This window comes from Microtus oregoni, unplaced genomic scaffold (assembly GCF_018167655.1).
Source record: "Microtus oregoni isolate MIOR12 unplaced genomic scaffold, Mior012 000011F_ref0000422, whole genome shotgun sequence".
NCBI lineage: Eukaryota > Metazoa > Chordata > Mammalia > Rodentia > Cricetidae > Microtus > Microtus oregoni.
This window is the reverse complement of record NW_024543070.1, coordinates 40,190,099-40,215,210: the sequence shown is the minus strand read 5'-3', so window position 1 is coordinate 40,215,210 and position 25,112 is coordinate 40,190,099. Positions and strand designations below refer to the sequence as shown.

At 46.3% G+C, this 25,112-nt stretch overlaps 1 protein-coding gene across 3 annotated transcripts in view; it reads left to right on the top strand.

Moving 5' to 3' along the window:
• Nucleotides 1–25,112, top strand: part of Lama3 (laminin subunit alpha 3) — a 218,522-nt gene that overhangs the window by 128,991 nt on the left and 64,419 nt on the right. For 2 of the 3 annotated variants that reach the window (XM_041659963.1, XM_041659962.1), the window contains exons 33-39: nucleotides 4,914–5,058; nucleotides 5,968–6,108; nucleotides 8,746–8,907; nucleotides 11,436–11,534; nucleotides 13,301–13,384; nucleotides 16,481–16,711; nucleotides 20,457–20,570. In XM_041659963.1, the coding sequence (XP_041515897.1) occupies nucleotides 4,914–5,058; nucleotides 5,968–6,108; nucleotides 8,746–8,907; nucleotides 11,436–11,534; nucleotides 13,301–13,384; nucleotides 16,481–16,711; nucleotides 20,457–20,570 (976 nt within the window). Of the gene's footprint in view, nucleotides 1–4,913; nucleotides 5,059–5,967; nucleotides 6,109–8,745; nucleotides 8,908–11,435; nucleotides 11,535–13,300; nucleotides 13,385–16,480; nucleotides 16,712–17,592; nucleotides 17,905–20,456; nucleotides 20,571–25,112 lie in introns of those variants that run through there. The other variant, XM_041659964.1, reaches the window with a different exon arrangement.

Below are 25,112 nucleotides of genomic sequence, written 5' to 3'. Positions count from 1 at the left end.
TGGTTTTCCTCTGGGGTTATTTATTCACTCATTCAAATAAGCAAACAACTGTCCAAACAAGGAGTTTGTCTGGTACCATGACAACGGAGAAGGAAAGCAAAACTTCCTTTCTGGAGCCTGGCTGAACATCTCTTACACAGACCTGGAGCCAGGCTGTCTTACACATTTCTCTGGGGAGACTCTGGACCCCTAATTCAAGAGGACTATGCTAATTTCCAACCATACCAGGAGTTTAACATCCGTTTCCTCCCGAGTGCTCACTGGTATGGAATGTTGTTAGTCCATCGAACTTGGGACAGTACCAATAAATGCATGTTTCTGATTCCTTTGACTTTTAGAATTTTTATTTTAAATATTTGCTCATACCTAAAATTATATTTATGTGTTTATAATAAATGGTGTCTGTATATTTATGCTTACACTGATGCTTCAACTCAAAACATTGTATAGTGATCAAGTCCAGGTAATTGGCACAGACATCATATTAAGCATGGTGAGTGTTAGGAATTTTCATAATGAGAGCTCTCTGCTAATGCAAAAATCCCAATCAAGCCAAATGACAATGAGCTGCATTAAAGGAGGTCCAGGTTTAATGGGATTCCTGTGCTCTTGGGTGGCCCAGAGGGGAACCAGGAAGCTGTGAAGTGAATACTGGGTGGCGGGGAGAGATATGAGGAAAACTACGAAGGGACTTTCCAGGGAGCAGTTTAAATAGACTGGCTGAGTGGTCAAGGTTTTGGCAGCTACCTTGTCCGTCCTCGGGGGAGGGGTCAAGTTTTGGCGGGCACAGGGGCAGGGCCTCCAAAGATGGAGGCCAGAAACCGGGACTTATAGTGAGTATGTTCACGTTTTTTTCTCTTCTGGTTGCTTTGAGCAAAACACCATCTTTTTCTCCTTATATAACTAGCACTTTGCCTGTTGACTATGCTTTTCTCAGCCCTTCCTTCTCTCTGCCCTCTGCAGCCTCTAGTAATCACTATTCCACATTCAACTTCTTTGGACTCTACAATTTTAAGTTCCATCTCTAAGTAAGATCATGGCATATTTGACTTGCATGCATGACTTGCTTCACCTAGCACAATTCCCTTCTGTCCATGGTATTGTACAGACGGCAAGGCTTCACAGCTGGGTAGTATTCCTCTCAGTATACATGCTGCATTTTCTCTGCCCATTCAACCACTGATGGGCACGTGGCTTGATTCTGGCTGTTTGGCTGTTGTAAACAGCACTACACTAAAGGTAGGCATGGAGCTATCCCCGTGACACACCCGTGTCTTTCCTTTGCACACAAACCTGTGGTTTCTGATGCTTATGCATACTTGGTTTTCACAATGACCATTGTTTGCTGTGTGCATGCGTGTTTTGTTTCATTGCTCAGACTTTATCAGATGTTTCATTTTGGGTACAGTGATTCAATCATGCTTATGTTGTAATGAGGAAACCTATACTAATTCATCATGACAGCTGGCATGGTCAGTCCAGCCATGTTGTATGGGGGATCTTTCCGTGACATGGGGCTCTACACAGAGTCACTGCCCTCGTACTACTCCTTCATCAAAACCTTCCTCAGTTTCCCGTTGTCTCAAGCATCAAGGCCAGTCTTCCATAGCGGTCTGGCTTCCACCTACTCTAACTTCTTCCCTTCTGAGTTTCCTCCTCTATGAGCTATGTACACATTCACTTCTCCAGCCATGAAAGGCCTCTGTCCCCCTTCTGTTGTACGAGGAACAGCGGGGTTGTGTCCCGCCACCCGGCTAGCTTTACCCGAAATAATTACACGGAAACTGTATTCTTTTAAACACTGCCTGGCCCATTAGTTCCAGCCTCTTATTGGCTAGCTCTTACATATTGATCTAACCCATTTTTAATAATCTGTGTAGCCCACGAGCTGGCTTACCAGGGAAAATCTTAACCTGTGTCTGTTTGGAGGGGGAGAATCATGGTGACTCCCTGACTCAGCTTCTTTCTCCCAGCATTCTGTTCTGTTTACTCCGCCCACCTAAGGTTTGGCCTATCAAATGGGCCTAGGCAGTTTTTTTATTAATTAACCAATGAAAGCAACAGATTAAAAAAAAATCACGCCCACGTCACTCTTCTGCTACCTTCAGATTATTTGTGTTCTTCAAAGAGTTTGTGTTGCAAACTGAAAACTCACAGGAAGAATGAGACACAAAAGTCACAGAGATAGTGCCACCATTTTTTTAATACAAGCAAACTTAATATTTAGTCATCCTATCTCTTATACTATTACTTAATTTCTTACAGCTCCATGTCTTCAGTGAAACTGTGCTGATGTCAAGACTGGCTTGTTCAGCCTTGCTCCCTCCAGGTCCCCTGACACAGAGATGTGACTGTAGAAGCCATCGGTAATTCTCCAGTGAGGGAATGAATGACATGGTAAAGCTTGGACTGCAGGTTGAAACTGACGTTTGACATGACAATCAGATGATAGAAACTGCAGTATTTAATAACAGAAAGACAATGTTCTCTCTGGTGCATCTGGACCAGTTCCTATGAGATGCTTGCAGGCACCCACGCACACATGTGGGCAGATATTATTACATAATGTTGGGCCCCCCGCCGAGTGTCTCAGAGATGACTTCATAGACCAGCATCCCGAGAGCGGCCCTGCCGTTTCTCCAGGTGGCAGCAGCCAGCACAGCTCTCCTGTCTCTGGTCTCCTGGGAGACAGGTGTAAGGTCAGGCTGACTCGGGTTGCTTTAGAAGATAATCAGCCAGATCTTGGAGTGGGTGTTTCTTTTTTCTTCCTGGTTGTCATGACATCACCAGATTCCTGTGGTTACTTGATGCTACACAGGATCCAAACACTGAATTCCTCTGGAGTATAGATTCTATATTCTTCAGGTTCTGCTTACCCGGACTTGTCATCCCCATCTGGGCTGGGCTGAGAACAGTTCCAGGGCCACAACTCCCTATTTGTGTTTTCTTCTCCCTTCGTGTGCTCTCTGCTGCCTTGTGTCTTTTCAGCTCAGAGCTAGGTCCAGGGTGATGGGTGTGGTTTCCCACCATCCCCTCCCATGCCATCAGTTCACAAGGGCTCTGGAGGCAACAGGGAGAGAGAGAGAGACCACTTTAGCTTCCCTTCTGTCTTGTCTGACTGCCCTGGCTGTAACAGGCATCCATGCTTTCCTTTGTCAACACACTGAGACTGCAGCAGCTGTGCTTCCAACAGCATGCCTTCTTCTTCCATAGGACCCTGTTGTAGGAACGTGGATGTCCCTGCAGTACCTGAAATTGTTGTTTGAATGTGAAGTGTCCCCTGTAGGCTCACATGTGTGTGGGGGTGTGTGTATGTAGGATATGAGTGTATAGGGGTGTGTGTGTAGGTTGTATGTATGTGTATATAGGATTGTGTGGAGTTGAGGGGAGAGTGAGGTGGTCCATATCCAGCTTCTCTGATCCCCTTTCAAAATTTCTGATGCCCTGCACTAGAGTGATTGCTTCTAGCAGAACGTTTATGAATTCCTCCTGTGTGGTTCTAGATGCACCTCTCTTCCCACTGGGCCGTGTGCTCCTCTAGGCCAGGGTTAAGCAGGAATCATCACAGAGACATGCCAGTGTGCAAGGTGCAATCCTGAGGGTTTCACACAGTGTCTTATTCAATGCAACAATCCATTTCCGCAGATATGTGAAAACTGATTGTAAAGGGGATGAGTTTTTTCAGCCCCCTGCACAGTGAGCTACAGCATACATAGCGCTGGAGTTTAAGCTGCTTGAATGCATTCTCACTATTAACAAAACCCCTTTCTATGGTTATAAGCAGATGTTTGATTAAAAAGCAGCTGCTCTCACTTAGGTATGGGACAAGGAACAGAGCACACAGCATGCTCACCCCTTCCTCTGTCCCCTATATGGTTAGTCCCCCCTTCTCCTGTCCCCTACATGGTGAGTCCCCCTTCTCCTGTCCCCTATATGGTGAGCTTCAGAGTCCTGTCCCTCTGGTCTACCTTTTCTCATTCACCCCATGTGTCAGCTGCATTTGCTGGTGACTGACGGATCAGTGTCTGTGGGCTCAGGCTCTCACGGTCCCTCTCTTCTGGACTTGCCCCAAATGGCTCCTTTTGCCATCTGCTTCCCTTGGCGACTTCCTGCCCACAGGCTCCTCCTCACTGATTCCTTTTCTCCTTGGCTTCCGTGGAGTCTCGGATTCGTCGTATACTCAGCTGGAGACCTGGAACTCTTCATCTTTTCTTCTTCTCCCACCTCATGGAAGATGCAAGTCCCAGAAACCTCCACCCAAAACACTTTAGAAACCATTCTCATGCCCACCCTAAACCCTCTTCCCCAAGCTAGCTCATGACCTGGTAGCGTTTGATTGGAACTCTTTCCTCGACTCCACCCTGCACACGGTCCAGCCACTTCCTCTCCTCCTTAGGCGCCTCATCAAGCCATCCTGACTCAGGATGACAACTGAACTCTCATCTAACTTTACAGACCTGAGGTTTGACAATCCCCTCTTGGGCTTCAGTTCTAGTGACACCAGGCATGTGCTTCATGAACATACTCGGTGGTGTTCTTACTGTGTTCCTTCTGTCTGAAACACCAGCACTACAGCATTCCAAATCAGCCCAGGTGTTAGCTCCCCCGGGGAAACTGGGAGCTCTTCTAGGGTGGACCCCATGTGTACTGTTCACATTTCTACTTGTGGGCTTTGGGGGAGTGGTGTACACATCTCTGCACCTCCAACCCTTAGCAAGGACTCTGATCCAGGGGTCACAGGTCACCCATGGTGGCATCTTCACTGGCTTTCTGTGGGTGTCAGCAGCCACACTCAGCCCCTGTGCCTGTGTGATTGGTGTCTTTCAGCAACTGTCCTATCATGAGGCAGGGAGACCTTTTAGAGTCGTGCACAGAGCAGTGATGGGAGTTTTGTTTCCTTTCTTCCTGTGCAGGTGCAAGCCTAGAATCACAGGGCAGCGGTGTGACAGATGTGCTCCTGGCTTCCACCACTTTCCTGAGTGTGTCCCCTGCAGTTGTCACAGAGATGGAACTGAGCCCAACGTGTGTGACCCAGGGACTGGGGCTTGTGTGTGCAAGGTAAAGCAAGTCCTGTGATGCTTGGGAGTTTTTCCAGGGAACTGACCTGTGATGATTTCTGTAATGTATGCAGCATTTTGTACTTACCCTCTCCCTTCATAGGCATAATGAAGGAAAGATCTTTCTCATCTTTTAGAAAGGTTACAGCCCCCACCCCTCTCCCTATGACAATCTGTTAATAAGGACAAATCCCTTTAGAAAAATCAACATGAACTGTTTTCTATAGCATCAGGAGGTTCATATCTTTCTTGCAATTTGTTCTTGGATGAGGACCCAAGGCTATCTTCCCTGCCACAGGTCCCAAAAATTTACAGGTGAGATTCAGATCCTAGCAGATGTTGCAGGTGGGGGAAGTTGGACCAGTTGCCCTTCTCCTGCCATCAATCCCACAGTGCTGTCTGTGTCTCCTGATGTTAGAGTGTCTTACAGCCCCACAGTTCTGTCTCTGTGTCTCCCACTGCTAGAGTGTCTTATAGCCCCACAGTTCTGTCTCTGTGTCTCCCTATGCTACAGTGTCTTACAGCCCCGCAGTTCACAGTTCTGTCTCTGTGTCTCCCGATGCTAGGGTGTCTTACAGCCCCGCAGTTCACAGTTCTGTCTTTGTGTCTCCTGATACTAGAGTGTCTTACAGCCCCGCAGTTCACAGTTCTGTCTCTGTGTCTCCCAATGCTAGGGTGTCTTACAGCCCCGCTTTTCACAGTTCTGTCTCTGTGTCTCACAATGCTAGGGTGTCTTACAGCCCCACAGTTCTGTCTCTGTGTCTCCCACTGCTAGAGTGTCTTACAGCCCCACAGTTCTGTCTCTGTGTCTCCCGATGCTAGGGTGTCTTACAGCCCCACAGTTCTGTCTCTGTGTCTCCTGATACTAGAGTGTCTTACAGGACTCTCTCTTCATGTTTTGTTTTAACAGGAAAACGTGGAAGGCCCAGAATGCCAAGTGTGTCGCAAAGGATCATTCTACTTAAACCCTGCCAGTCCAAAAGGTTGCACCACATGCTTCTGTTTTGGAGTGACTACTGACTGTCAAAGTTCACACAAGCGAAGATCTAAGGTGTGTTTGGGTTCTTGGTCAGTATTCCTAACTTCGCTGCTCCTTGGTCTGCAGCACTGTCTCCGTAGATGCCATCGTGAGTGTGTCTCAGATTATTCAGGTCTTTGATCAGATGTCACATGCTCAGAATGCTTTCTCCCACCTCCCCCTGGAAATAGATAATCCTGGTCAGTATCTGTATCGTTGCCCTTGACTTCTCCATAGCGTTTAACACTTTGTAACATATTATACCTTTAACTTTAAAAATTACTGTCTTTCCTTTCTCCATAAGTGGAATGTGAACTCCTTAACATATACCATGGCCTAGGACAGGATTTGGAACATAGAAGATGCCTAGAAAATACTCAGTCAATGAATAGAATTTGTTGTATTGTAAAGGATATGACAGATATCAAGACAGACATCTGGATAGAAAAATCTACAGGGTGAGCGTCAGAAGGTTCACAAACACACTAACTTTCCGTCTCCGTGAAGTTCTGATATGCCACTCCCTTGAGCCCTCCCAGCACTGAGGAGCTCTCCAAAGCTCTTCATTGTCTTCATAGAGCTCCCATTATGTAGATATGATTGATTAAGTCAATGGCTATTGGTTATTAACGTAACTGGTAATTGACCTATGGGAAGGCTAGGGATGGGCTGAAAGTTCTGCCCTTCTACACATCTGCTGGTCTTTGTGGTCACCAGTTCCCACTCTGAGGCTAGCTGGGGGACTCAAGGCATGGAGGGTGTGTGTTTGTACATGCCTGGGTTCGTGTATATCTGTGGATGTGCTTGGACATGTGTTATGTGCAGGCCAGATGCTAATGTTGGATGGCTTCCCTTGTCATGGTTCGCCATGCATTCTGAGGTGGGCTCTCTCTGACACCAGAGCTTGCCAGTTCTGATGCTCCAGCCAGCCAGCTTGCTCTGCGACAGTCATGTCTGCCTCCTGAGGGTTGAGATTGCAGGTGAGCTGCGCTGCTGGCCCAGCCTTTACATAGATTCTGGGGATTCAAAGTCTGGACCTTGTGTGTGTGTGTGTGGCATGCATTTTAGTCTCTGCTATCCCTCCAGCCCTACAAAATGTTTTTGTGGTGGTAATAACACAGTCTTCATTCTCTTTTTTATATTCTTCCTTTTAAAATTTCTTTCTCAAATGTTTTACCATATGGAAGGGTGTGTGCCTATGCGTGTTGAAGCCAGAGGTCAATGTTAAGTGTCTTCTTCCATTGTTCTCCACTTCCACCTCTGAGGTAATCCCTAAGTGGACCTGGATCTTGCCTTGGCTAGACTGACTGGCATCCCCCTGCCTTCACTTCCCAAGCACTGAGACTGCATGTGTGTGCTGCCCCACCTAGGTTTTTCTGTGGCTTCTTGGAGATCAAACTCAGGTTCTCATGCTTGTGAGAAAAGTACTTTCCCGCTGAGCTGTCTCCCTCTCTGTCTACTTCTGAAATTAACTTTATAAAACTAAGACTTTATCAACCTCATTAGTCCACGATCCAGTAGCATCATGCGTACTGCTTCTGTGTAATACTGCTTTACATATTTTACTGCTTGCTGAGTGGAGGGTGGACTGGTTTGTGGAAGGAAACTTAGTTTGTAAGTCTGCTCTGTAGTCTCCCCTTTTACCCATCACAGCTTGCTCCTAAGTGTTCCTTGTCAATTCTTTGTTATTCCTCCCCTCTAAATGAAGCTGGTTTCCTCAGTGGCAAAGGAAATATTTTACTTGGGCTACTGTATTCCTAAACACAATTAGTTTTTTAAAATGTTGTCAAAAACCTTTTAAAAATCTAAGTTAATTCTTCATGTACAGAATGTATTCTGGTTATTCCCTCCCCTCCTGCTCTACCCTCCCTCCTGCCCCTACCAACCCCTTCTTTTTCCTTCCTGTCCCTTTCCAGGGTCAGTGGCCTTTGGTTTTATTTTGTTACCCATTTAGTTTGCTAGGATCATCTATGTGATCACTGAATTGTAATTCCTCATTGGAGCCCGACGGAGCCACCAGTGCTTACACAACTGAAGATGTCCACCCTTCCCCTCCCCCCTTTCCATGACTCTATCCATAAGAAATTGCCCATCTGTGATGGGGAGGGTCCCCTGAATTCCTCCTATATCCTTCTGTATGTGGATCTCATCTTTCAAAGATTTATTTATCATCTATGTATATGTGCATGTACCTGCATGTATGGATGTATACCATATGGGTGCAGGTGCCCTCAGAGGCCAGAAAAAGCATTTAATACCCAGAACTGGTGGTTCTGGTTGTTGTGAGTCACCAGGTGCTAGGAGCCAAACCAGGGTCCTCTGCAGGAATCGCAATGCTCTTAACCACTGAGCCCTTTCTCCAGCCTTTGACTTCACTTTGTAAAGATGCCCACAAGTTATTATTCATCCACTTACTTTTTGATTATTTGAACGTCAGAAGGGAAGCAGAGTTAGGTGACAGCTCTGCCATGCCCAGTGTGGGCAGACTCAAGGTGAGATGGTTGTTCCTGGGGTATGACTCACTGATAAACTCCACACTACACGAGTTTAATAGATAGCATTTTAAAAAGATACACAAAGGAAAGTTTTGCAGCTAGGTGGTCATTGTGTGAGTCTTTCAGTGATGATGATCCAGCCACCACTCTAAAAGCCACGATTACTGTGCTCTAGCTTGTAGACATGATGGGCTGGCGTCTCGAGACAGCAGATGGAGTTGATGTCCCTGTGTCCTTCAACCCCGGCAGCAACAGCATGGTTGCAGATCTGCAGGAGCTGCCATCATCAGTCCACAGTGCATCCTGGGCATCACCTCCCTCCTACCTAGGTGACAAGGTAACATGGTCTGATGTCCTTCTGAGCCCTCTGGGGTCTCCGCTGTCCCTGCATAATCATCATGTCCTGGAGATCTGGGAGGTCGGGTAGTTAACGTTTACAAGTTAGGCAATGTCGACGGAGATACCCTGCCTCCTGCCACACAGCGGGTGGCAAAGGTACCTCACGTGTGTGTCCCGCTTACACAAGTTCCCAGAAAAGGAAGTCGTGTATGATGGTTTTCTCGATTCGTGCTTCCTGCCAAGGAGCTATCCTCTGGGGGAATATAAAACCATTTAAATAATAGCTGTTGCAAATGAGCCAGGTGCCTTTAGATGCTCTGCGGAGGAGCCTTTGTTTTACAGCAGAAAGGCTCCTTGTCAGGAGAATGAGAAGTGACTCACAGAGTTATTAAAAGAAGCAGAGGCCCCATGGCAGTTAGACTCTCACAAGCAGGACCACGTGTATTTAATGATGCTCCTCCAGGATCGTATCAGTGAGAAGCATACACTGTGTGAAAGAGCCCGGCCACGATGAGTCCAGTCCAGTCCCTGTGTAGAAACACGATCAGGTGGTATAGTCTGCAAGTCTGTCATAAGAGGAGATGGTAGAAAGGGAGGATTTCACAGCTCACAGGATGTCATAATTTCATATCTCGTGTGGCTTAAATAAACAACAAGGTGTTTACAGAGATTCTATTATGTAGGCAAAATTGATGAAATTATCAGTCATTGAGGAATGAACTCAATGTCTGTGAGTTAGCTCAGGGGTCGTTAACTGTTGGCTCCAGATCTCTAACTCTGGATGAAGAACTATGAACTTTGACACTTTCATGTGCCCAGAATCGCTCTTCCAGCTGACCCATCAGCCACTAGCCTCCGCTCCTCGCATGTGTTGGCCATCTGTACTGCACAGCCGCTTAAGGGGACAAGTGACTGCAGTTTCTGTGGACTGGGGATCCAGGAGACAATTGCCCAGAGTTTCCTCTGGGGTTGTGGTCAGATATTAGCCAGGCTTAGTCATCTTGGAACTAGAAGAGTCAATTGCTAAGGCCACTACCATGGAGCTAGAAGGTTTCTGTGCCTTGCTAAATCTGGCTGGAAGCTTCAGATACTCATCACGTGAGATCGTCCTGGACTGCTCACAGAGCCTCATGGCATGAGATCGTCCTGGACTGTTCACGGGCCCTCATGGCATGATGGCTGGTTTCTACAAACAGAGGAAGAAGAATGATAGCAATAATTAATGAAAGAACTCAAGACAGAAGTCATAAAATCTTAAAACTCAACTTTGGAAAAGATGAAATCTCCTTTCTGCTTTATTCTGCTCATTAACTGATTAGAAATGAGTCACTGAATTGAGCCCACACTCAAGGCAAGGACAATGAAACTCTCCTGTGTGATCTTCCTTTCTGTTATTGTAATAAAACCATGACCAAAAGCAACTTCTAGAAGAAAGGATTTGTTTTGGCAGAGGCATGACAGCGGGAAGTTGAGAGATCGTGTCTCCAACCACACAGAGAAATAGAGAGAGGGCTGTAGGTAGGGAAGGGATGTGCTTCCAAAGCCATCCTAGCGATGTGTTTTCTGCAGCGAAGCTACACCTCCTAAAATTTCCACAACCCCCCAACAGCACCACAGTAGAGAAACAATTATCAAAATACCTGAGCCCATGATGAGCATTCCTATTTCAAGCCACCACAACTCTAGAGAAGACTTTCAGAATTTATGTTCATATTTTAAAAGCCACCCTTGGTCTATCAAAAAGACGGTGATTAAAATCAATTAGATGAGCCTATGTGTCTCATGGAAATGCTTCCAGGCCCTGAGAACACAGCTCTGGGAAGCTTTATCAGGGGGCAGGTCCTAGCAGAAGCCTCCATGACTAGGGCCCCAGAGATGCTCTCCTGCTCTTCCCTGGAGCAGCGTTTTGTTCTCAGCTGAGATGCTGCTGCTGACAGACTCTCCTCAGTCCCTCATTCCTAGCTGATTTCAAAGGGGGTAGACCAGGAGCAGAGGAGACCCAGTTAACAGAAAACTATGACCATTCACTGCCACATTGCCACCAACGTCACACTGTGCTGGTCCGGTCTGTGTCTCTGAGGTAGCAGGTGATCATGGCTTCTCTCTCCAGCAAAATTTATAACAACATAGGGAATAGTCAGCATCTGCTTTCAAGGGATGTTTTTAAAATTTATTTTTAGAGGTTTATTTTGCAACTGATAAACCAATTTCTTCTGGTTACTAATAGATTTCTTGGAATCTCTTTGGATTAAGCAAATTTTTGTTTAGCCATCATGGAAGGGAAAATATCTTGTTTGTTATAATATGGTTGTTACTTTTTCTTTTTAATAAAAATACATCCCCACTTATAAAACACATTTGTGTTAATGGTTTTCAGGATGCTGAAAATGACATAAGCAGGCGATGAAGGCAGCATTAGTCCCATCCTTCCCAGAGTGTCTTTGCAGATGTCCGTCTTTCCAGACAAGTGGGTTAGCATCAGCCTGGTCATTTTCAGTGCTATTGATACTGTTCTTTCAATTTCAGGTTTCCTCATATGGCGGCTACCTCACCTACCAAGCCAAGTCCTTTGGCTTACCTGGTGACATGATTCCTTTGGAAAAGCGGCCGGATGTACAGCTTACTGTAGGTATTAGGGTGTGGGCCGAGCAGTGAGAAGCCGTGTCCATAACCAGGGCTGTGCCCATAATCAGGGTTGTGCAGAATGTTAGGCTGAATTGTGATTTGAAGACACTGACATGAAGTTTAGAGAACATAGCACTTCTGCCCAAAGGGCTTCCCCTCTTCCCTCCCAATGGAGCTATATTTCATCTTTGAAACTGGCTCATGTTTTATTATGGTTTTATCTTTCAAGTTAGTCTCAAAAATGATTTTGAATTCATTCTTCATGACACCCCTAGAATACAGGACAAATCCTTGGATATGGGTTCAGGAGCCCTAGCCCAAAGCTAAATCTGCCTTTGCTTACCTTGGAAGCGGGCTGCTGGAGATGTAACCCAGGAACTCGCACCTGCTATGAGCTCCATCCCCACCTCCATTTCTGCCTTAGATGCTATGGGTGCTGGCAACTCCAACTTCCAGGAAGGTTTCTTTGCACCCTGCACTGTAAATGGGCCAGCAAACCTCACACACATCTTCATGGCAAAGGCCCCGTGTGCTTTGTAGATCTTTGTGTGCAAGCCCTGCTCAGCCATCTTTTCTTTGACCAGTAAACAAATGTATTGAATTGTGGTAAAAACTCAAAGGAACTTTAGCAGAGCGTAGTGTAAATGGGCAACAAAGACTTGAGAGTTGCATAAGGAAAGCTGCTATGTAATAAAAGTCCCATCCCCGCAGCACCGCAGGGTTTCAGCTTTGCTTTCTGAAGCACAGCTCCTAGCTGCAGCTACTGCTGCATGCAATCTCTACTGCAGAGGACTTAACTGCACACTCTTGGAATGCTCTGGGAGGTAATGATCAAAATCCTCCCTTGATTTTAACTTCAGACACGGAAATCATTTAGGCTCACAGGAATTTTTCTTTGTTGTTGTATTTTAAACCTCTGTAATTAAGAGCCTTTGGGGCATGTTCCTTAGATTAAGGTTTGAAGTGATCTGCGATCCTAGATAATGTTCTGCTCTCACGAATGGGCTGCCTCCAGGTTTGGAGCTGACACAGAACAGCTGGGCTGTGATGTGTGACTTGGGTGGAGCTGTTAATGCAGGGCACGGACATGCCCGTGCAGTCCTAAGAACACCTGAGAGAAGGTGGCCAGACCCACAGGCCGGGCTGGAGCCCTGGGCCCATGCCTTCATCTATAAACTCCTCTTCTTCAGTGTGCTGAGCATAGTAGCTGCAAAGCCAGGCTCTGTTAACCCTTCCTCCACCACTGCGCTCTCCAGGAAGCTGCCACCAAAGCACATCATGTTGGGAGCAATGAAATGCACTTCCCACATTAATTACAAAGGATGGTTAAAATGAATACTCTTCTCCATTTTTAAAAGCATTTCATTTAATGTGTGTGAGTGTTTCGTCTGCATGTTTGTCTATGCACAGGATCTGTGCAGCAGATCCTCTGGGACCGGATAATAGATGTTGTGAACCTCTAAGAGGATACTGGGAATTGAACTCGGGTCCTCTGGAAGAACAGCCAGTGATCCTAACCACCGACCTATCTCTCCAGCTCTTATTCTTTCTTCATATTTTAAAATCCCTTTTGGTCAAGGTAGTTTTCATATGTGTGAAAACATAACAAAATAGCCACTATTCACTTGTGTGCAGGTGACTAACCCAGCCAGTTCTGAACTGTTTAGGGCCAGGTGTTTCATATAATGTAGATAAACACAGAAATCTGTTCTAACATCCATATATCCCAACTAAGGCACTAATGCATGCCTGCTTCCTTTAAACAGGGTCAGCACATGTCCATCATCCACACGGAATCCAGTGACCCAAGGCCAGACAGGCTGCATCATGGAAGGGTACAGATGGTTGAGGTAAAATACCAGAAAAGGGTCTTTGATGATCTTTTTGTTCTGTGTTTTAGTTAAGTCAAGATTTTCACTTAAGAATATTGTAAGAATACAGATTGCATTTATACAGAGACATAAATATAATGAGAGAGAAAAATCATACACACACACACACACACACAGAGGGTGGGGTGGTATGGTTTTAAAAAACAAGCAAACAAACAAAACAAATGGGTAAGGATGCTTGATGCCAACCTGACCTGAGTTTGATCCCTAGGACTTAGGTGGTAGAAGGAGAGAACTGATTCCCAAAATTTGTCCTCTGGCTTATATATAAACACCATCACACATGCAAATGCACACACACACACACACACACACACACACACACACAGTGAGAAAACCCCACCACATAATCTAGAATATAATACACCATTGAGTGTTTGATGCATACATATTTTTGTTTATATCTCTTTTATAAATATTTCCCCTATCCGGTGTGTGTGTGTGTGTGTGTGTGTGTGTGTGTGTGTGTGTGTGTACATGCACACGCACGTGGGGGGCCACCAGAGGACAATCTTAGCTATAGTTCCTGAGCTGCTGTTTCCCCTTTGTCTAAGACAAGCTTTATCTTTGGCTTGAAACTTGCGGGGTCAGCTGGCCAGCAAGCCTGAGGAATCTTCCCATCTCCATTTCTCACCCACTAAGCCGTCTCTCATGGCCAGAACAACAGAGAGCGCCTGTTCTCTAGTGCTGGAGTGATAGAGAAGTTCAATGATTTAGAGCATTGCTGCTTTTGCAGAGGCTCTGAGTTTGGCTCCCAGCACTAAGACTGGGTGGCTCACAGCCTCCTGAAACTCCTGCTGTAAGGTGTTCAGTGCCCTCCTCTGCTCCAGAGACATGTTCCTGCGTATACATGCACATGCAGTGCCCTCCTCTGCTCCAGAGACACGTTCCTGCATATACATGCACATGCAGCGCCCTCCTCTGCTCTCCAGAGACATGTTCCTACATATACATGCACATGCAGTGCCCTCCTCTGCTCCAGAGACATGTTCCTGCATATACATGCACATGCAGATTGCCACACATAAATACTTCAAATAAACCAGCACACAAAGCACATCAGAGCGCTGCCTTCTTGCATCCTGTACAGATGCAATGATGATGGTCATCTGCAAATCAGGAAGAGAGCCTTGCCAGGAGCTCATGCAGCCAGCACCTTGATGTGGACTTGGAACTTCAGGACCATGACAAACTACATAGCATAAACCTGTTACTATATGGCTTTTTGTTATTACCAACGCTCAAAACCCCCACTGCATAACCTAGAATATAATGTACCATAAGGTTATGATGTTTTCGTGGTTTTATAGGCAGATGTAAGCTTGGAGGAGCTCAAGTGTACCAATGTATACAATGGAAATATGAGAAAGAGAAAGTCAAATATTTGAAAGAGCAATTACCTCCCAAACATGATGAGAGTCACTAAGATATCAAGAGATCCCCAAGCTCTAAATAGGATAGATGAAAGAGGACCACACAAGTGCACTGTGATTTGCATACAGAAAGACAAATGCAGAGAACATGCAAGTGACCCTCAGTAACACTAATGCTGAGAAGACATCTGCTAGCAAGCCTGAAGACCCGAGTTCGATACCAGGAATCAACACGGTGGAGAGGACTGGCGCCTGCAAGCTGTCCCCAGAGCTCCACATGTGATCTGACATATATACACTCATACATATACACCATATGGAAAAATTACAAAGCAAAGAAACACAGGGTAAATTACGTGCAAAAAAGTTAGTACAGTGATCTGAGCTATGAGCAGAAAATTCATTGCTAAATAACTCCTTGATAAGAAGTATCCAGTCACAAAAAACACACAGGGTGTGAGTTCACTGATATGAGGTTCCTAAAATAATCCAGCTCTTTGAAAGTAGGGTGTGTTTTTTCATGACTAGAGGGGTCTGCCTGGAGTTTCTGTTTCCAACCATGAGCAAGTTTTCCAGCCTTGTGCAGTGTTGTGCTCATAGCCCAGACCACTGCGCTACAGAATCTGTAAATGAAATGGATATGATGGTACATTTCTGTTGAGGGAGCTGCGGGCCTCTTCCCACAGCCCGGCTCCTGGCCGCCTGGCTAGCTTATACCCCGTAATAACAACACACACATTGTATTCTTTTAAACACTGCCTGGCCCATTAGTTTCAGCCTCTTAACCCATTTCTATTAATCTATGTAGCACCACGAGGTGCATTTACCATGAAAGATTCAGCATGTCTGACCTGGTGGCTGGCTGAATCGCGTCTGCCCTGGAGAAGGGAGCATGGCGTCTGAGCTCACTTCCTCTTCCTCCGAGCATTCTGTTCTGTTTACTCCACCCACCTATTTTCTAACCTATCAGGGCCAAGCAGTTTCTTTATTTTTTAACCAATGAAATCAACAGATTGATATATGACACTCCCACATCACATTTCGTGTCGGATTTTTTTAAAACAGTAAAATTATAAGCTGGTCGATGGTGGTGCACACCTTTAATCCCAGCACTCAGGAGACAGAGACAGATGAATCTCTGTGAGTTTGAGGCCAGCCTAGTCTACAGAATGAGTACCAGGACAGGCAATGATGATATGAAGAGTCATGAAGTTTCTCACACTGATCATCTTGGCACTTGGGAAAGTAAGGTAGAAGGATCCTGAGTGCCAGGCCAGCCAAGGCTACTTAACTGGACTCTGTCTCAAAGAAAACAAAACAACAACAAAATCCCCAAGCACACAAACAAAGCAGCAAATTAATAAAACAAAATGTGTGCAAGAAAAGATTGTTTGCTGTCCTAGGTGTGCACGTTGAGCTAATATTACCTGCTGGGGCTTCTTTTCCTTCTGCATCTTTGTCACTGACTTTATTTTTTTCCCAGATTAAAGCACATTCACAAAGGCGTGGCACTGGTCTTGGAGACCCTCTTCCCTGCAGTAGCCTGGTGTGACTGCTCATCTTTCTTTCTTTGGCTCTTTTTTCTTTACACAGTCTGAATGGCTTCGATTTGACCCATTCCAGGGCCTGTCTCTCTGAAAGTGACCTTACCTAAGGAAGCCTCTCCATTTGCTGTGTGCAGGGGAACTTCAGACACGCTGGCAATGGTGCCCCGGTGTCCCGGGAAGAGCTGATGACGGTGCTGTCCCACCTGGAAGGACTATACATCCGGGGCCTCCACTTCACTGAGACACAGAGGCTCACTCTGGGTGAGGTGGGGCTGGAGGAGGCCTCCGACACAGGAAGTGGACCCAGAGCGCATCTTGTGGAGCTGTGTGCCTGTCCCTCTGACTACACAGGTGACTCATGTCAGGTAGGAAAGTTTCCCAGCTGTGGTATTCCTCATTTCCTGGGCCCATCTATGTCTGGCTTTTTCTGGCTGCTGTCCAGCAATGCAGCAGGCACAGCTGGGGCTCTCTCTACCCATCATCCAAGTGTATCTTCCCCTAGGCGATCTTTATGGAGTCAAAACGTGTCAAAGACAGCACCTTGTCTTGGCATTCAAAGGAGACCATGGGCGCTCCATGGATGTAGAAATCAGAGGTAGGAAGGCTCAGTGTTTGTCTGTCCTTTCCTGTAAGCTGGGCCAGAGCCTCCTTCTGTCTCACTGTCACCCTAGTGCAGGAAAATCCCAAGGATTCCCTGGATGCAAAAGGGAAAATCTCACTCCCGTTTTCTACCTCTTAGCAGGTCCGAGTTGTTTAAAGTTACCCTCATTTTTTTAGGAAGCACTACAAAATGAAACTGTTTCTCTCTCAACCCATACGTCAATGTGTTCTTTTCCTAACAAGAATCAGTATTGGCAAAATTAGTGGGAGACAGCGATGCTGTTCTGTGTACATGAACTAGCAAATGTCTTCACTTCCCTGCTTAAAGCAGAAACTATCTCCCTTACACAGCATCCTGGAGACTCCTTTTCTTGTGAGTCGGCTCACAGGTTGCCTCCAGTCAGCCCAATGCCTTCCATCTCTTTTTTAAGTGGTTTAAAATATAAACTAGATAGCCCGAGGCAAAGAGGAGCTGCAGGTTAGCACCCTGTGGTCAGGGTGTGGCTTTGCAGCAACTCAGCCGGGCTGTCTGCAGGGCCAGGTGGGTAGAAGGTGACGTCTGCCCCGTCTCACAGGAATTACCAAGGGCTGTACTTACCTGTGGAACGGTTATGTGTTTTTCTCTCTGTGTAGGCTGAGTCATGTGTGAAGTTGAAAGGTGGGGCCCCTGCCGCAGACAGCCTTCTTTCCCTGAGTCAGACAGGCCCGGGCACTGAGCAGGAAGGGCAGTATAAGAGGAGGAGTAGAGAGTTTTGTGCGCAGCCAGGCAGGACACCCAGGGGTCAGGATGTCCCCTGCAGTGAGGTGGTCAGCCTGGAGCACAGCATGGCTGTGGATCTTCGGGGCGGCTCTAGACCTGTGCCTGGGATATGGTTCAGAGCAGCAAAGGGTAGCCTTTCTTCAGCGTCCAGGTCAAAACCATCTGCAAGCAAGTTATACGGAGCTCAGACCCAGCCAGGTAATGCCCCTTTAAATTTCGGGTCGGGATGGGAAAAGTGTGTCCAGTTTGGTGACATTTTATGATAGGGTGTTACGGAGTAGATGGGAGGGCAGGCAGCCTCCCAGTTGTGGTGAGTGGCAGGGTTTATTGCCGGGCTGTACTGATTGCTCTCCTGAGCTATTAACCACAAGCTCCATAAACATCAGCCCACCATGCAATGCCTGGACAGCCGAGAGCTTGGATGCTGTGGAATATTGGTGTTGCTATTAATTAGCTCCCTGTAGGAGCTAGCTCAAGCCTGGAACGAGGGTCTATTGCTGGAGGCTTGCAAGTTTCACTTGAAGAAAATTTACCCACAAAGTAAAACTTGAGGAACAAAAAGAGCCAACGCTGAGAAAAGCGATCAGTTTGTACAGTACCTCGCGGACATGCTGTGATTTGCCAGGCACGAAGCATTCATGAATTCTGCTCACGCCTTACATGCCCTGCGTGTATACTTACAGAGAAATAGAGCCTGTGGCTCATGAAATTGGCCCAGGAAGTGGATGGGGCATTATATCACCTATAATATAAAACGTCACTGGAGATTTCATCCTTAAAAGCAAGGCTTTGTCACGTCTAAGTGTCTTTGTTGCAGTTCAGGACACAGACATATTCCCGTCTTTCATAGGATTTGTGTGCTTCTGTGAAATGCCGTTGCTCGCTTTGTGGAGGCATGAAATGGTTACAGTTGAGTCACAAGTTCTCCGAGTCACATGACCTGGCACTTGGCCAGAGCATTTTTCCTGCTTGTAATTAAAAGCACATTAAGGTGGCTCATTTTGCTTTTGATCATGATAGGCTGTTCTTTGCCAAAGCAGGTATAATTAAAGCTTTTGTCCAAATATGGTGACTTCAACTCACGAGACCTATTTGTTCATTTGAATAATTTGTTTTTTACAAGTGACATGATGTATGTAAGGCAGCCGCCAGTTAACACTTCAGTTGATTTGCTGTAGATATGGTCACACGGTCCCCAACAAAATTTCATTCAGGCATGTCTCTCAGCTGAGCCATCAGCCCAGAACATTCCTCTCATACTTTGATTCTCCTTTAAACAAGCCTGTTCATATAGAGCCTTGAAGTAAAAAAAAAAAAAAAATTGCAATATATCTCTCTGCCTAAACATGATTCCTAATCACATAAAGGAGTGTTATATTGGAAATTGTGTTGTGCAGTTTTATGATCTGTTGGCCCTCAGTCATTTGGGAAGGAGATTCTGGCAGGAGCCGAGAGGCCCCCGCCCTGGGCAGCACAGATCCCAAACTTCTTCCCTCTGTGGACACGGGCAGTGAGACCGGCCTGTTTATTTTCAGCTTTGCCTTGACTGCCATTTCTGAGTCTTATGGATGTATATGCTGTTTGCTGCCATCCACCAGTGGGGTTGGGATATTAATTCTTCCTGGTCCTTTAAAGATGAGGGTCTGGGGGACCAGAACTACAAACAAGGAGAAATGTCCAGGGTTGGGCTGTGCGTGGATTGGCTCTGCCACGATATTTGCCTATAATCCTTTTTAAAGGCAGGCAGAACTCCACATGATTCTAGAGAGTGTGGAAGCATCAAACCACTGTTTATAGTCATCTGTTAGATTTTTATTTTTTATTTTTTTTTGAGATAGGGTTTTACTCTGTAGCACTGGTTTGCCTGGAACTCATAAAGATCCTCCTGCTTCTGTCTTCCAAGTGCTAAGATTAAAGGTCTGCTGGAAAGTTCTTAACAGAATCTTTTAAACAAGATGTAAATCCATGGAAAAAAAATATTAACTCTTAACGGGTAGTGGTGACACACACCTTTAATCCCAGCACGCAGAGGTAGGGGCCGAAGCAGGTGGATCTGTGAGTTCAAGGCCAGCCTGGTCTACAGAGTGAGTTCCAGGACAGCCAGGGCTACACAAAGAAATCCTGTCTCAAAACCCAAATATGTATAAACAAGACCAAACTCAGAGACACTCTTGGGCTGGGTCTCTGTATTCACAGTGGACCAAATTCTTGTGAACAGTCTTAAATGTGAGAACTCAACACCTGCCTTCTACCCAGGCTCCCTGCGGACCGCTGGGGAGTGAGTGTTGCTGAAATGATTTCAGTAATTGTACCACTATTAAATGGACTTCACTGAAGAATCTTTATGTCCCTTCCACCCCCTCCCACGAATCTGAACCTGTACATGGGGAGGGGTGAGATATTTGCTGGACTTGGGTTGTCTGGCTTAACCCCAGAAGAGACTGGAGACTTACTCCTCTTTACTCCCAGACTTTCACATGCGCAACCCCTTCAAAACAACTGGTGTGTGAGAGGGGCCCATGGCCCACTTCTCCTTTCTCTGTTAGCTCCCATTGCCACCATCACAAAGACACAGCACAATCTTACCGAAAAGCAAACCAGCTGGCTGGTGATTGATATCAGAAATCTACACAGCACCTGGGGAGAGGTTTGGAAACCCCGACTTCTCCACAGTTGGAATTGTGACGAACTTTAGGAAATAATTCTTCTCTTTTCTTTGCATTGATGAAACATTTTTGTTTGAAAAATAGGGTTGCCGTCCTGGATACTATCGGGACAACAAAAGCTCGCCCGCGGGAAGATGTGTCCCCTGCAATTGCAATGGACATTCAAATCGCTGCCAGGACGGCTCGGGGAAGTGCATTGTGAGTAGATGAGTAGCTTGTGGGGCGGCAGGCAGTCTTCCTCCCCTTTCCCCCAAGATGTCAAGGTTCAGTCTCTCATAAACCTAAGCAGATTGCTATGGCGTGGAGGAGGCTTCTGACCCACTAGGCTGGATTAGGGGCTTATACTTCCCTTCTACCTCCATTGTAACAGACACCCTCAGAAGACAGCACCTGCCTACAGTTATGGGATTCCTATTACCTCTGCCTCATTAAGTGATATTAATAGGTGGGTCGTAGATGGAGCTTGAAGCTTGCCTGGATATATATACTAAGTCTGAGGTGTTACTTTGGGCTCAGTTTTGTGGGGGTGAGACGGGTTTCAACAGGGCCACTGTGGCTGTCAGAGTAGCAGCGAGTCTGTTACAGGGTGCTGAGGACAGGATGGGTGGGCAGAGCCCTCACCTGTGTGACCCCAGCACTATAAACCAGACTGTGATGGCAGACTCTGGTGTTGGAGGCAGGAAGATCCAAACTTGTCTTAGTCACAGTCCCAGTGCTGTGACCATGGCAACTCTTAAGAGAAAACATTTCATTGGGGCTCACTTGCAGTTTCAGAGGCTTAGTCCGTTATCATCGTGGTGGGGAGCGTGGCGGTGTGCAGGCAGGTGCTGGAGCAGTGCCTGACAGTTCTTCATCCTGATCCATAGGCAGGCAGAGAGCAACAGTGGGCCTGGTGCGGGCTTCTGAAACCTCAAAACCTGCTCACAGCCACATGTGTCCTCCTCCAAGGCCACACCTCCTAATCCTTCTCAACAGTGCCACTCCTGATGACCAAACATGCAAATACATGGGCCTGTGGGGCCATTCTAATCCAGACCACCAGACTGAGGGCATCCTGAGACACAGGAGACCTTCCCTGAAAAAAAAATGGGAAGGGAGAGAGATAAGGTATCAGTGATGGAGGGGAAAAAAGAGGGTAAAGAAAGAAAAAGGAGTAAAGGGGATGCTAAGAATGGCATATGGCTCACGCCTAGTTGAAGCGTGATTAATAAAAACTCAGAGAGAGAAAATGGGGTTCAACCTGAAGAAAAGGAAAATAGTCACTGGCTCTTGCCTCGACCTCAGTCCAAAATCTTGCCTTCAGGAATCTCCGAATAAGGCTTACTGGGAGCTGTCTCCTCCCATTTTATAATCCTCTCTAGGGATTAAAGGTGTGCACCGCCCAGATTCTGTATCTACTGGGATTAAAGGTGTGTGTTATCACTGGTCTGTAAGGTTGACCAGTGGGACTGTTTTCCTCTCTGATCTTCAGGCAAATTTTATTTATTAAAATACAAATGAAATGCCACAACTCCTACTCATTCGCACTCAGACACCTCATGGCTGCCGAGATAAAGTGGGATCCCAGGAGAGGCGGAAGAAGGGACCAAAGCACGGTGGTGGAGTGGGGCCTCACCTCTCCTTCCTCACAGAGGCCCCAGTTCCTTTTGTTGTTTTCCTATTTTTCTTTTTTGACAGTTCTTGTTGACTATAATTTACATGTTAGAACAGGGTCTTACTATGGAATATGGTTCAGATTCTCTTCAATAAAATTAGCTTGTTTCCGGACCTTTAATTTTAGCACTTGGGGAGCAGGGGCAGATCAAGTTCTGAGTTAAAGGCTGGCCTGGTCTCCATAGCAACTTCCTGGTGAAGAAGTCGATACAGTGAGACCCCCATCTCAAAATAAAAATAAATAAAAATAAAAAAACAAAGAAAAGGTTTTAAAAGGTTTAAGTAACCTTTGTCCCCAAAGAGCCTTTTAACATTTTCATTTATTTGTTTTTGGCTGTATTTCATTGTTCTGTTCCATCAGATTTCATAGCCAGGGCCTCCCCCAGTTAAGATAAGGGCCTTTAGAAATTCACTCTGCTGCCATGGGCTTGCTTTGTGTGATGTGACTAGCATCTGTGGAGTCCTGGTCTACACTGAGCCTGCTCTGTGTGTCCTGGGGATCTCCTTCCTCTGCAAGCTGGGGCAGGCCAGAACAGGAGAGTGCCAAAGGCGCCGCCCGACAGAATACTTTGTTGGGTTCTAACCTTATAAGTTCAAAAAGACTAAAAGACACCAATGGGTTGTTTTCCAGCCCACGTGTCTTCCTGAACAAAGGTCTCTGTTGGAAACCGCCTGGTGTGTGTGACGTGGTGATGCTCTCGTCAAGTCTGAATGTTTATCTAACCACAGAACCAAAGCCGGATGTCAAGCTTGTCTATGAACGCCACCAAGGAACAAAGGGGGTTTTCTCTAGATTCTGTACACTCCATGGAAGGATAACTTGTGGGAGGCATACTCCATTTTTCAGTCTATCTGTGAAAAATATTTGATTCCATTTGCTGTTGCTGTAGTTCTGTCTTTGCTTGTCTCTAGGCCACTATGGCTCCTCGAGGCAGAGGAAATCCTCAGAAATCGAGAAATCCTAAGAAATTGCCATGTACACACCCACCCTACCACACATATGTACACACCCACCCTACCACATACATGTACACACCCACCCTACCACACATGTGTACACACCCACCCTACCACACATGTGTACACACCCACCCTACCACACATATGTACACACCCACCCTACCACACATGTGTACACACCCACCCTACCACACATGTGTACACACCCACCCTACCACACATGTGTACACACCCACCCTACCACACATGTGTACACACCCACCCTACCACACATGTGTACACACCCACCCTACCACACATATATTCACACCCACCCTACCACACATGTGTACACACCCACCCTACCACATACATGTACACACCCACCCTACCACATATATGTACACACCCACCCTACCACACATGTGTACACACCCACCCTACCACATATATGTACACACCCACCCTACCACATATATGTACACACCCACCCTACCATACATGTGTACACACCCACCCTACCACATATATGTACACACCCACCCTACCACACATATGTACACACCCACCCTACCACATACATGTACACACCCACCCTACCACATATATGTACACACCCACCCTACCACACATGTGTACACACCCACCCTACCACATATATGTACACACCCACCCTACCACATATATGTACACACCCACCCTACCATACATGTGTACACACCCACCCTACCACATATATGTACACACCCACCCTACCACACATGTGTACACACCCACCCTACCACACATGTGTACACACCCACCCTACCACACATGTGTACACACCCACCCTACCACACATGTACACACTCACACACCCTACCATACATGTGTACACACCCACCCTACCACACATATGTACACACCCACCCTGTTACACATGCGTACACACCCACACCCACCCTACCCACTCACATTCTGGGGCAACAACCATGAGTAGAGAGCTAACTGAACATGGCATGGGCTACTAAAACCCTTAAGTCCATCCCCAGTGACACACGTCCTCCAACAAGGCCACACCTCCTAATCCTTCCCAAACAGCTCTGCCAACTGCGAACCAAGGACTCAAACATATGAGCCTATGAGGGCATTCTCATTCAAACCTCTGCACTGTTTAACTATGTTTTGTATCATTTTTAGTTCCTTAAAGATTCATAAAGCATGGGTTTGTCTACTTAGGAGTCTTTTCCGTTGGAGACAAGCCCCATCCTCTTGTGTTTTACTTTTCCTAATTTAGCTTCAGAATCTATTTAAATCTTCACACCCATTGTCTTTCCCTGTTCAAGCACTATGGTGGCATAGAGGTAAAAATATACACAACTTTCAGTGCTCAGTCTCTTTCCAGGTCATTTCGTTAATACATGGTGTCTTTGGTTACCAAATGTCTGTAGCACAAGGAATTTTCCTCAGCGTGTGTGTATGTGGGAATGTTTGAAGCTTTGTGGCAAGGGTGAAGTCAAGAAAGGCTATAGCAGGGGGCTGGAGAGACAGCTCTGTGGTTCAGAGCACTGACTGTTCTTCCAGAGGACCCAGGTTCAATTCCCAGCACCCACATGGCAGCTCACAACTGTCTGAAGATCCAGTTGCAGGAGATCTGACATCTTCACACCAATGCACATAAAATAAAGTTAAATAAACCATAAAAAAAGATGCACCACCAGGCCTGGTTCTCAAGGTCTTAAAAAGAAAGGGAGAGAGAGAGAGAGAGAGAGAGAGAGAGAGAGAGAGGCTATAGCAGATTAAAAATCCCACAGAAAGACATGCTCTCCATAATCTGTTCAGTCTGCCCTCAGACCTCTTGGTGGTAAAGTTGTGGAGTGCCTTCCATTAGACACTGACTTTGACATGAAGATGATTGCATTTACGGAAATAAATGCTTAAACACAATTTCTTCCACCCTCCTTCTCTCTCTCCCTCCCTTCCTCCCCATTTCTTTCTTTGCCTTCCTTCCTTCCTTCCTTCCTTCCTTCCTTCCTTCCTTCCTTTCTTGCTTTTTGAGACAGAGTTTCTCTGTAGCTTTGAAGCCTATCCTGGAACTTGTCTGCCTTTACCTCCCAAGTGCTGGGATTAAAGGTGTGTGACACCTCCATCATTGCCTGGCTAGACACA